Source organism: Phacochoerus africanus, chromosome 7 (assembly GCF_016906955.1).
Source record: "Phacochoerus africanus isolate WHEZ1 chromosome 7, ROS_Pafr_v1, whole genome shotgun sequence".
NCBI classification, from domain to species: Eukaryota; Metazoa; Chordata; class Mammalia; order Artiodactyla; family Suidae; genus Phacochoerus; species Phacochoerus africanus.
In genome coordinates, this window is record NC_062550.1 from 3,695,215 (window position 1) to 3,708,040 (window position 12,826).

Sequence of the window (12,826 nt, forward strand, 5' to 3'; positions counted from 1 at the left end):
CATATGTCGCAGGTGCAGCCCTAGAAAAAAAAGCAGGAAATCCGTTTTTCCGAAATCATTTCTTTTGATTGTGGACTATATCGCTGTTTCTCCACCGGAGAGCACAGGGTGCTGAACGGCACGGCACAGTCAGGGGAAACGGAGCGTCGCATGGACCGCCTCTCTCCCCCCCCCGCTGTGAGGGGACCGCACCACGTACTCGACAGAACACACACCTTCTAACAAGTGCCATTCGCCACTGACACGGGCACCCGGAGGTGAAGGTCGCAAAAGCAGAAAGACCCGGTCAACGAGGCCGGACGCTACCGGTCTCAAATCATCACAACCTCGGCTTCGCTTCCTTTAACCCAGAAAGCAGCCCCAGGCTCACCAGACACAGTCCTCAACTCAGAATCGATCCCAGGCTCACCAGACACAGTCCCAACTCAGAATCGATCCGTAACTTTCTCTCTCCACCACTGGCTGCCGCCAGCACTCCACTTCACTTCGGATCGTTTGCACGTGTACACTTACATGTGAGCAGCACACACTCTGCCCCCGCAATTATGATTCCTCTTTGATTAAAAAACTCTTCGGATCGTTTACACGTGTACACTTACATGTAAGCAGCACACACTCTGCCCCCGCAATTATGATTCCTCTTTGATTAAAAAACTGACAGAGGAGTTCCCGTGGTGGCGCAGTGGAAATGAATCCAACGGGGACCCATGAGGTTGCGGGTTTGATCCCTGGCCTCGCTCCGTGGGTTAAGGATCTGGTGTTTGCTGGGGCTGTGGTGTAGGCGGACAGCGATAGCTCCGATTGGAACCCTAGCCTGGGACCCTTCATATGCCGCGGGTGCGGCCCTAAAAATCAGGAAAAAAAAAAGAAAAAAAAAAAACTGACAGCCATGCACACGCGAAGGACTTTAAAGTTATGTTTAAATTGATGCCTTCCAGAATTTTAGAAGCCACGCTGGCACTATCCTGAAATGAGTAAGTTATTCATGAGAAGACTGGAGGGGGGGAAATGAGGAGAGAGTGAGTTTTACGAACATCCTAGGGCAGGAGGAAACTCCATAAGTCTGGAAATAAAATATCTGTAATTCACATTCAAGGGCAAACATCTCCAACACATGTTGAATTTATATCTGGACGACGCCACGTGTGTAATGTGTCGAATGGCATGTCTCAAGGCCAAGAGTCTTATGAACCTGAACAACAGGCTGACCAAGATACAGGCAGACAGCTGCTGCTAAATTAATCTCATGAGTCCCTTAGTAAATTGCAGACACAAGAAGTTCCGGGTGTTACAGGGAAAGTGGTCACTGACTTTGGCGTCAGACAAAGCTCAAACGGCACGTCGGCTACGTGTGTAACCCAGGCCAAATACCTCTTTCACAGGATCTGTTTGAGGATTCAGTGACAATGGCCGTACACGGCCTTCCGAACAGAACAGGAGGAAGTCCTGGATGCAAGGGTCAAGGTCACGAGAGGAGGAGCAGTGACAGCGGCAGCAACAGCAACGCCCATCTACTGAGGGATAATTACAAGCCAGGCACTGACAGCTTGTGTCTATTTCAATTAATAATCACAACAATTTCATGGTGTGCCTACTGTTACTCGTCTCCTTTTACCCAAAGTAAAACGCTACAATTAGCCTCTGCTCTTAATTACTATGCTACGCCGATTAGGAACCTGAAAACGACACAAGCTGTTTTTCCAAGAGCAGCTAGTTTAATTGAATATTGCTCCAATGCACTGGGAAAGGGGACCAGAAAATTGAATAAACACAGCTCTCATAGCTGCCATGTGAATTGACTTTGACCCTGAATCCAAAATATCTTCACCAAATACGTCACCTGCCCAAAGAAACTACAGGGTGAAGGCGCCAACCAACAAGTGACAACGCAAAGAACCAGCCCAAGAGCCTCAAAACTCACAGGTGCCCCTGTGAGTAGGGTGGGAGGACCTTTCACCACCGCCCCTGGGGGACCAGCAGCAGGGGCTTAGTGAACACAGCATCTGTGTTACCGGCTGAGCCCCCAGCCAGCTGGACACGAACTCAGTAGGTTGGGGCCACAGCCGGGCATCCTCAGGGGGTTCTGATGTGTGTTCCCAACTGAGAAGTACCACAATGCCACCCCCCACCCTGCAGTCACCAGCAAGGTCCCTCACCCAGACCACAGACCACAGACCACAGGCCACAGACCACGGCCCAAGTCTGGAGTTCTCACGGGATGGCAAGGGCGGAAGTCAATTTATGACGCAGCCGTGATGAGAAAAAGTCACCTCCAACCCATCAACCTGCCCACGTACAACTCTGAACACAGAGTCACCCGCTACTGCCCGGAACGAGTCAAGAGGGGACCCAGGACGCTCTACTTCAAGGCAGAACTGGGGGACCTGCCAAGACCCCCTCCCACATCAGTAGTAAACCCGGGGCCACCACCTAGCCGGTCCGGTCTGTCACCTGAGAAAGCCTGGAGCTCCCAGGTCACCCCTCGGCCCCAGAACTCTCTCTGATTCCCAGACGGCTCTGCGAGTGGTGAGGTGACACCTCCCGGGCCAGGCTTAGCCTATGTCACCATCGAGCAGAGCCTGTGTCTCACTTCTCTGTTCTGTGTCACTTTCGCCATAGAACACAAGCTCCAAGAAGGCAGGGACTGGAGTTCCTGTCGTGGCTTAGCAGTAATGAACCCAACTAGCATCCATGAGGATGCGGGTTCGATCCCCGGCCTGGATCAGTGGGTTCAGGATCTGGCATCGCCATGAGCTGTGGGGTAGGTCACAGATGCAGCTTGGATCCCGCATTGCTGTGGCTGTGGTGTAGGCCAGCGGCTACAGCTCCAATTAGACCCCTCCCCTGGGAATTTCCATATGTCACAGGTGCAGCCCTAAAAAGACAAAAATATAAATAAATTAAAAAAATAAAAACAGAAGGCAGGGATCTTTGTCGGGGGTTCCAAGTAGGCAAATACCAACAAATGTTTGTTGAATGAAGGCCACACTGCCGAAGAAGCCCGACCCTGCCCTCTGCCCGTGTCCCCTCTCCCTGCCCTCCTCCAAGCAGCTCTCATTCCAACCAAGCTGGCCCTCTCTGTGCTTCCCGAACACTCGACTCTTCCACCGCCGCTCGCCCTGCACTGGTCCCCCGACTGCAAAGTGTCTATACACTCCCTCTCCACACGCGCCTGGCAACACCACCTCCCCCACAGGCTCCTGTCACGCTGCCGCTTCCGTGGAGCCTCTGCCGACGCCAAAGGCCACGAGGGGCCCCCCACTCCCCTCTCCACGTCCCCAAGCACAGTATTTGTTCCTCTCCTGTGGCAGCTGCCAAACATGTTCTGTGTGACAATCAATGCCCCTAACGCCCCAGCAGGCTTCTCTAGTGAAGTCCCCAGAAAGGCTAGGATGCTTCAGGGGAAACACCAGGTCTAATGGACTCTGAAGGCCAAGGGACGGTGCCCCGGCCAGAGCAAGGAACCGAAACCCACGCACTGAAGCAAAGCACATCAAAGCCAAACGGCTAGAGCTGAAACCACAGAGGCTGGGTGTCTGTCCCCACGCCTTTTCCTCCGTGTAAAGCACTCGTCCTTCTGCGGGCAGGCCCCTCTCCCTTCGTCCTAAGTGGCCCGATACAGCACACATGTGTGGGTAGAACTGCTTCCCCACGGGCCTGTGTGCAATTGAGAGGACACAACAAATGAAAGCACACATCTTGAGCCAGAATATTTGGGGGCGATGGTTCTGGAAAACGAACTTTGCTGCAGCTGACAGTCGGGCTGAGGCTGTCACTACATGGGAACTGTGAGCCACAAAGACCGGCCTCCAGTGCGACCTAAGTCCCCAGGAGACCAGGGCCTCAGAGCGCCATTCATGCCCTGAGCCAGCACCTGCTGGGGGATCGCAACGCCCAGAACCCCGGGCCTGGCGTGACATCGACGGCAGAGAAGCGCCCCGGCCAGCAGACACGCAGGAGAAGTAACCAGGCGGACGAGAGAGAACGATTCTCCGCTTAAGGCACCGGGCCTGCATGTCCTCCGCGGTGCCCTGGCGAAGAGCTTCCGTTTTTCCATACTCTGCAAATGTCACCTCGCAGGGCTCGGGGTGGCAGTCCTCAGCCCAGACTCGGAGCCAGGCTGCCTGGATCAAGTCCCGCCTCTGGCACCTCCTAGCTGTGTGCCCTTGGGCGAGCACGTGGCCGCGCAGTCTCAGGGCACGTGTCTGTGACGCGGAGGCAGTCAGGGCACCGGCTTTTGGGGCGATGTGACGGCTGAGTTAATATCGGCAAGGTGACGACGACAGTGCCTGGCGTGCGGGACAGAAGCTGGCCACGGGTTCGTTCAAGGGTAAATGTTTCTGCGGATGACATACCCAAGTCAAAGGAATTCATGACCACGGCCCAGAACGTGGCATGAAGGTGACCCTGGCTCTTAGGTGACATTATTCAGAGTGAGGATGGGGGCGGCTGCACGTTAAATTTCTGCCGTCCCACACAGCCTCAGAGAAAATAAGCTTTTGAAAAGAGCAAGGGCTCATCCTAGGATCCCACCTTCATCTCTCGTCGTGCCTGAGAGGATGGCAACTTCGTGTCTGGTGTCAAAGGGAAGCAGAATCCTACCTTCCATCCCGGGAACAGGCTTGCTGGCCTCCTTGGGGTCTGGACCTCTTGGCCTCGGGCACAAACTAAAGGCACCGGGGCATAGCTCTGCTGCCCCCCCAAATGTCAAGGACAGCAATTGACATGCTGCCCGTCACCGACAGGGCACAATGATGCGATGAAAAAGCAGCATCCCTTTCTCGAACAGGAATGGGTTTGGCAACTGAGGTGTTCTCAGCATTCAGCGCACCGCAGACACTCAATGTGACAAGTTCAGTTCAAGGTAGAGGGCCCATCCGCCTCTCCTCCAGACCAGAGGACACTTGTCACAGACCGCGGGTGTCCCAGAACCCACTCCCCAGAGCAGGGCCTTCGGAGGAAGGAAGGAAGTGACCGTGAGAGCAGATCTGGGGTCTGGTGTTCTGAGCATACAGTATAAAGGTGCTGAGAGCCCCAAGATAAATAAGCCCAGAATTTGAACCCCCCCCCACCTGCCAAAAAAAAGTTAATTAATCAAAGAAGCTGCAGGCGAACAAATCGCCCAGCAACGGCACGCCTGACTTCAGGGTTCCCCAGGCTTTTCTGATCATCACGAAAATTCTCATCACAGGCCTCCACCATGTGCAATTTATGGACACCCTAGAGCTGTCACACCAGGGTAAATATTCATCAAGGTCAACTGCCTCCCCCTTTCTTTAGACACCCCGCAGATCTAAGATGCTGTTCTGATACATGATATGTTCTTGCCGTCCTCACAGGCTCGGCCTGCACGCCCCACCCTGCAGGCTAGAGCTGGGGCCCCAGGGGAGCCCCTAGAAAAGGATGGCTGTCACCAAACAAAGGACAGGAGCCCCGAGAAAGGGCAGCAGCACAGCTGAGCAATGCGGAGGTTCCCTGCACTAGAGACTCGGGCAGGGGGTGGGGCCCGGGAGACCGACCTCCACTTGGTCCCCGTCCTCCCCCTCGGCCCTGGCAGCTCCTTGCAGGCACCTTCCCAGGGCGTCGGTGTCCCAGAGACTTCCGCCCCACTATGTGACACCCCTGCCCCGGGACACGGAGGAAGCCAGGAAGCAGGGCGATGTCGGGCTGAGCTGCGGCCACAGTGACGCCCAGCGCTGCCACCGGGAAATCAACAGCCCCTGCCACGAGTGTCACCAGAACCGGCTGGGCCGCGCCGCAGCAAACCGGCGCCTCCTGGTGACCTGAGCCAGATGACTGATGCCTAAAGTATCAACGGGGACATCATCGCAAAGACATGTTTCGGTGAGTGGTTGGCACTCGAGGCTTCTGTCCCAATCCTGTCCTCACACTGGTTCTGGTGGGTGTGAAGGACGCAGATGCACTAGACTGGAGCTTCTGTCCTTGAAGATGACACATTCCGGCGAAAAAGCGAGTGACTGATAAACGGGCAGGTGAGGATGCAAAGAACTGCTCCTGAGAAAGCCAGGGGAGCCGGCGGACAGCAGACGCCAGGTGCAAGGGGCTCCACAGCAGGAGGGCACTGTCGCCAGAAGGAGCAGTGACAGTCGGGCCACTTCAGGCAGAGAGAAGGACACGTGCAAAAGCACGAAGCCACAGGGAGGCCCGGGAAAGGAGAGGCGCTCTGGCGGCGACAGCATGGTGACGGGGGCAGAAGCAGCTGGAAATGGAGCTACGTTTAAAAGGGCCTCGGACACCAGACCGCAGGATTTAACTGCATCCTGTAACAGGTGACACAGCCCACTAACACGGCAGGACAGGATCCGGGCTGGTGGTACAGCAGGTAATGGAGGAAAAGGGAACACAAAAATTACAACAAGCCGGAGTGCCCATCGGGGCTCGGAGGGAACAAAACCAACTAGGATCCATGAGGACGCAGGTTCCATCCCTGGCCTCGCTCAGTGGGTTAAGGATCCAGCATTGCCGTGAGCTGTGGTGTGGGTCGCAGATGCAGCTCGGATCCGGCGTTGCTGTGGCTGTGGTGTAGGCTGGCAGCTACAGCTCGGATTAGACCCCAGCCTGGGAACTTCCATATGCTGCGGGTGTAGCCCTAAAAAGCAAAAAATAAATAAATAAATAAATAAATAAATAAAGGCGGGGGAGGAGGGGCCGTCTGAGCAAGAACCACGTACGGCGTGGGGAAGAGGAGCTACAACCTTTCCTGTAAATGACGATGGAAAATGTTCAGCCTGTCACCCTCGTTAGGAAACGGGTCAACAGGTGACCAGGTAGCGCTGGAGAGGCACACGGAAAACACGGGCTTGGATAGGCAAGGACACTCAAACCGCGTCCTCCCCGCATTCGGGTGTTCCTGACGGCCAAGCGATGCGCCAGTTCATAGCCCTGTTCTTCTCGTTACTTATTTTAGGTCAAAGACCTACAAACGAGGAGCTCCCGCTGTGGTGCAGCAGGTGAGGGATCCAGCGCTGAAGGGTCAAGCCCCAGCCTGGCGCCGTGGGTTAAAGATGCAGCACTGCCCCACCTGCGGCTGCAATTCCATCTCGAGCCCAGGAACTTCCGTACGTCACGGGTGCAGCCACACAAAGACCGACAAGTAATTCTTTCTCTGCAACAGAAGTAAGCACGCGACAGGGGTGCCAAGGGACGCGAGATGCATAAACACAGCATTTAAACTGACTTGAACTTCTCCCTTTTGTCAAGGATACTGAAGAAGAAAAACACACTGCTTAACAAGACTACAAAGGCAGGCATAAAGATTAACTACTGGAACTTAAATGTACAGAAAGAATTTCAAAACCCCGGCAATTATAAAAATTGTGACTACAATCAAAAGATTAACATTTTTTTCAGGTTTTTGATCATTAAATCTGCGACTTCTGACTCCGTTTCATTTTCCTAAGGCAACAATTCCACTGAGATTAGGAAAGACGAATACGACGGGAATGGACAGAGTCCCCGGGCATTATTTTATTCACGTCTCTAACTTTACAGGTCAAGAAACTGAATCCAAACACAGTAAAAAGACCTGGGTGAGGGCACACAAAGAGTCGCTATGACAACAGGGAGCAGAGCCGAGGCCTCTGAGCTCCGAGGTCCGAGCTCTTCCCACAGCAGAGCAGGGGAGGTCGCGGATGGGTGTGGACTTTCTTGTGTCCATGAGGATACAGGTTCGATCCCCGGCCTCGCTCAGTGGGTGAAGGATCCAGCATGGCTGTGGCTGTGTTGGGGGCTGGCAGCTGCAGCTCCGATTAGACCCCTAGCCTGGGAACCTCCCTATGCCTTGGGCGCACCCCCAAAAAATAAATTAATAAATAAATTAATTAATTAAAATACCCATGGGGAAAGTATAAAGCTAACGGAGTGTACACCAAATCATTGCAGCAGTGATGAGAAGGAGCACACGGCACCCACACAGCTCCCACACAGGGCCACATGAATCACGGTTACCAAATCTAGGGACGAGCGCGGCATTTTGTCCGTAAGGTCCTTTGACACGCCTTTCCTGAATAGCGGCGCCAACCTGGATTCTGCAACCCTACGTAAATCACTGCCTGTTGTGGCTGAGCTGTAATGTTAACCAGCCAATTTAAAACCATTACTGACACAGAAACATGTATTTAGAGATGTTGTGCCAACTAAGAAACCACACGGTTTTTCAGTCATGTGTACAGGATACTCTATATGGAATGCTAAATACTCAAAACCGCACTGGTTTTGGGGGTTACCTTTCTTGATTGCTCATTTTGGCATACATGGCTTTAACCAATTCCGGGCTTTTCAGAAAGTGGTCTGTAATAATCAAGAACCTACGAAAAAAAAGGAAGAAAAGGTTCGGTTACTAGAAACACAGTAAAACAGACATGGCCTTATCTACTTTACAGGCGTATCTCAGACATGCAAGCGCTCCTATGGGACCGAATGCTTAAAATTCTTTATTGAAACACAGCTGATTTACACGGTTGCGTCTGTCTCAAGCATAAAGCCCAGGGGTTCAGTTACACGTCTACATATTCTTGTGTAGACTCTTTCCCATGAGAGCCCATTACAAGATCCTGGGTCTAAGTCCCCTCTGCTCTGCCAACGCTCCTCGTTGGGTATCTGTTTTTGTTTACCGAATTTTCGATCAGCTGTAATCTTCAAACCTGAACCTCCTAAGGTTCACATACGGTTGTCCCAGGAGCAGCTAAAAGACAATAAAAACCCTCCAACCAGTCTCCTCCCATTTGACGGCGGAAACGTGTACTGAAATGCTGCAAAGGTATTCAAGGGTTTTCATCGACGTGGAGAAAGGGAAATACTTCGCTATGGTTTTAACCAATAAAATGAAATGGAGCTGCCACTGCGTTCAAGTATAACAAAACACAGTAAAGTGTCTGCGCCAGAAGCTTTAGTCCTAAAATGAACCCGAGAAATGGACGTGTCGTACCCGAGAAATGAAAGTGTCACGCGCCAGCCACTCCGCCGTGAACACTGGGCTTGATCCTCTGCTCCTGGAGCCTCTCAAGTTACTAAGAAAACACCCTCACTCTCAAGCACCGCACTCATCTCAGCGGCGACGTCAACGTGTGGAAACCCGGAGGCAAAAAGTAGAAGCACGTTTCTTCAAAGTACCACTGTGACAACGAAAAAGACTGACTAGGGCTACGAATTAATTCTGCGCCGTATTTACCGGAGGGCATCTGAAGACTTGAGAACTCAAGGCGACCGTGATAAACACGACAGGAAAGCACTAAAGATATTCACCAACACGGTTTCTTTAAGGCTTGGTAGTAAATAACATAATAAAAGGATGCTTCTTAAGGAGGAGTGCCGGATGAAGCGTTAACCACCAAAACACACGGTCGCTTCCTATAAACACAAAATCTACTAGCCTGGGAACCTCCACATGCCGAGGGAGCGGCCCTAGAAAAGGCAAAAAGAAAACTACACACATATTCTCTTTCTTCCACAACCTTTCAAACAACTGATCTATGCTAGTGGATCTCTAACCACAAGGGATAATATTGAAAATTCTCCGTTTTCACATCAATTTAGACAGGTGATCAACCTGGCGCAACAAAAGTGCCCAAAAGCTCCTTCATAATTCACCTGTTTGGGGCGCAAAACATTTTCCCACAAGGACCCCCCCCACCCCCCGCCCCAGCACCGGGTCCCACGCCCTAATTCCAAACTCTAAGAGTGGAGAAAGATGCACACACAGATAGAAACTTAGAGAAAAATGTCTTGGGTCAATCAATCCAGACACACATCATGGAATACAGAAACCACAGGGTTCTCCCCACAGGAGGGCTGGGGGAGGGACGAGGGCTGGGGCCGGAAGACCAGGCCTTCGGCGACTGACTCCCTGGCTGAAGATGGAGGGAGGGCTTCTGCATTAGAGGTGACAAAAAAAGGACCTGGAGAAGCAGCACGAGGGAGAGAGCAGCAGTGTGCTCAGGGGGCTATAAACAATGCAAGGGTGGAGTTCCCGTCACGGTTCAGGGGTAAGGAAGCTGACCAGTATCCGTGAGGACACAGGTTCGATCCCTGGCCCTGCTCAGTGGGTTAAGGATCCAGCACTGCCAATGAGCTGTGGTGTAGGTCACAGATGTGGCTCGGATCCTGCGTTGCTGTGGCTGTGGTGTAGACCGGCAGCTATAGCTCGGATGTGAGCCCTAGCCTGCCTGGGAATCTCCATATGCCACAGGTGCACCCTAAAAAATTTAAAAATACAATAGTTCTAAGGTTTAAAGAGGGATTCAGGACCGAAGGCTCACACCCGTGCATGCTGCTGGCAAGCGGCCCTCAGAACTGTGGGCAGAAGAGAGCGTCCTTGCCAGGTCTGGTGCCACCCACACCTTCTTTCGTGAGACGGCTCATTAACAGCCTTTCTTTTTTCTTAATCAACTTTGCTGATCTTTTCAAAGAGCCAACTTTTTGCCTTTGTTAATTTTTTCTATTTTTTTTTTCTGTTTTCCATTTTATTGACATCTGTCCTTTTTTTGGGGGGGGGTATCTTTTTTTTAGGGCTGCACTCGTGGCACATGGAGGTTCCCAGGCTAGGGGTCGAATCGGAGCTATAGCCACCAGCCTACACCAGAGCCACAGCAACGCCAGATCCTTAACCCACTGAGTGAGGCCAGGGATCGAACTCCCAACCTCATGGTTCCCAGTCAGATTCGTTTCGGCTGCACCACGACGGGAACTCCGACGTCTGTGCTTTTATTCTCTTCTTTCTATGGAGGATTTTATGGTGCTCTTCTCTTCCTATCTTCATAAAGCAGAACCTCAGGTCACGGGCTTCAGCCCTTCCTGCTTTTCTGACAGTAACACTTAAAGCTATAAATTTCCCTCTAATCACGGATTTAGCTTTACCCCACCAATTTCATACGCTCCTCCTTCACTTAAAAGGTTTTCTAAGTTGCCTTGTGATTGCCTCTTTGACACATCCATTATTTAGACAGCTAATTTCCAAAATTTTAGAATTTTTCTAGACTGCCTTGCTGTGGTCCTCTAGGCTCGCGGTGGCCGGAAACACATTCTGTGCTGTCAATCCTTGTCATGCATTTACTGGGATTCTTATAGCCCAGATGCGGGTCTAGCTCGGTGAACAGAACACAGACAGTTGAAAAGAAAGTGGTGTTTGCAAGGGTTGAATCCATGTTCTGTAAACAACGCTCCTTCTCTCAGGGCTACGGACGTTCTGGGCAAAAGAGACCAACATTTCAACATTTCACCTCCTGCCTTAAACAACTGCAAAAGCAGACAAGACACATGAAGCAGCAGCTTGCAGACAACAGAAAAGCAAAGCTATGAGTCAATCGGTTGTGGGAATAAAAGGCACTTGGGAGAGTTTCCTCCTAAATGAACAAAAAGCCCTAAAAAAATGCACGATGAATGCCATCTGGTCAATATGTTTACAAGAGCCTCCAGGCCTGATGCGTGGCCTGAGACACCCTAAGTGCAGGAAAGAGTGAAGCTGCACCTGCTGGAACGTGTGCTGAAGAAGGGGCCTTGAACGGAAAAGGTTTTCCACATACAGGGGCGGTTGGGGGACAGGGAATGGGGCAAAGACGGAGGAAGGATGGGTCCCTGGTGCTCCATCCCTGAGACCCAGCAGCATTATCTGGAGCAAAAGTGAAAAGCAGCTCCGTACTGTGACCTCTATACCAAGGTCAAGTCCAAGGAGATCAAACACTTCAAGAACCAAAAGCGAAAGGAAATGACACTGGGAAAAAAAAAAAAAAACCTAAGCAGAGGAAAAGCCTTTACAGCTATGATCAAAATCATTCTAAAAAGACTGGCAATTCCATGTACTAAAAAGAAAAAAAAAAAATTACATGAAGAAAAGTACGCCTGCAAGCAAAGTCAGAAGACAAAAAGTATGGAAAAGATGGATTTTGTTTCATACAAAGGATCAATATTTCTCATTTAGAAAATATTCCCATATGTAGATAAAAAGACTGACATTCCAATAGAAAAATGGGTAAAGAAAATAAGGAAGGAAAGAGAGGAAAGTGAGACTCTGATATGTGTGAAAAAAAAAAAAAAACTGTTAACAAGAAAAATACAAAATAAGACCACACCATGATACCAGTTTATACCCTGGCAGAACTGGCAAATCCAAAACTTTAATAGACCCCTCTGTTGGCAATGACACAGGAAACCAGGGTCGCTCAAAAGGTGCCAGGGGCGGGAGATGCGGGTGTCACGTCTACGAAGGACGCCATGCAAGCGTTTGTCCCAATCACCGCAGCGCATCCTCTCCGACCCAGTAGCTGCACTTGGGAACTTATCCTACTGCCACCCTGGCCCGCACGCAGCGTGACGCGCGTGCGAACAAGGCCACTCGCGGCGGCCCTCTGTAGTTCCGAACAATTAACAACCTAAACGTCTGCCAACGAGGGACGGATGAAAGACGGACAGTGGGAGACAGGGGGTGGGGAAGTTCTCTACCTTCGGACACAGAAAGATCTGGAAGATATTCCAGGTAGGAAACAAGTAAAAGACCCAAAGGCGTGATGAGAAGAAAGAAAGAAGAGCTTCCCTGCTGGGGGGCTGGGGAGGAGGAATCTGGTGGGTGGCCGGGCGGGAATTGGATGCATTCGGATATCAGAGCTACGCGGGCGTATTATGCAGCAGCAGAGAGTTAAACGTCTATCTTATGCAGCCGTACATCCAGGCAAAGCCATCCCAGCCTTATTTCGCTTCAAGAGCTATTCTGCTGAGGAGTGAGAGCACGGCCGCATCTTCAGGGGAAGGTCAGTCGGGGGCCTCTGGCTCCGCAGCCTCCCAGGGACACGGCGGATGATGGTGAGACACGCAG

General features: G+C 51.7%; 1 protein-coding gene across 2 annotated transcripts in view; it reads right to left on the bottom strand.

Annotated features, from left to right (window-relative positions):
• The window catches only part of ATXN10 (ataxin 10), a 160,071-nt gene that overhangs the window by 94,624 nt on the left and 52,621 nt on the right, over positions 1-12,826 (bottom strand). For both annotated transcript variants that reach the window (XM_047785989.1, XM_047785991.1), the window contains one exon: positions 8,247-8,327. In XM_047785989.1, the coding sequence (XP_047641945.1) occupies positions 8,247-8,327 (81 nt within the window). The remainder of the gene's footprint in view (positions 1-8,246; positions 8,328-12,826) is intronic.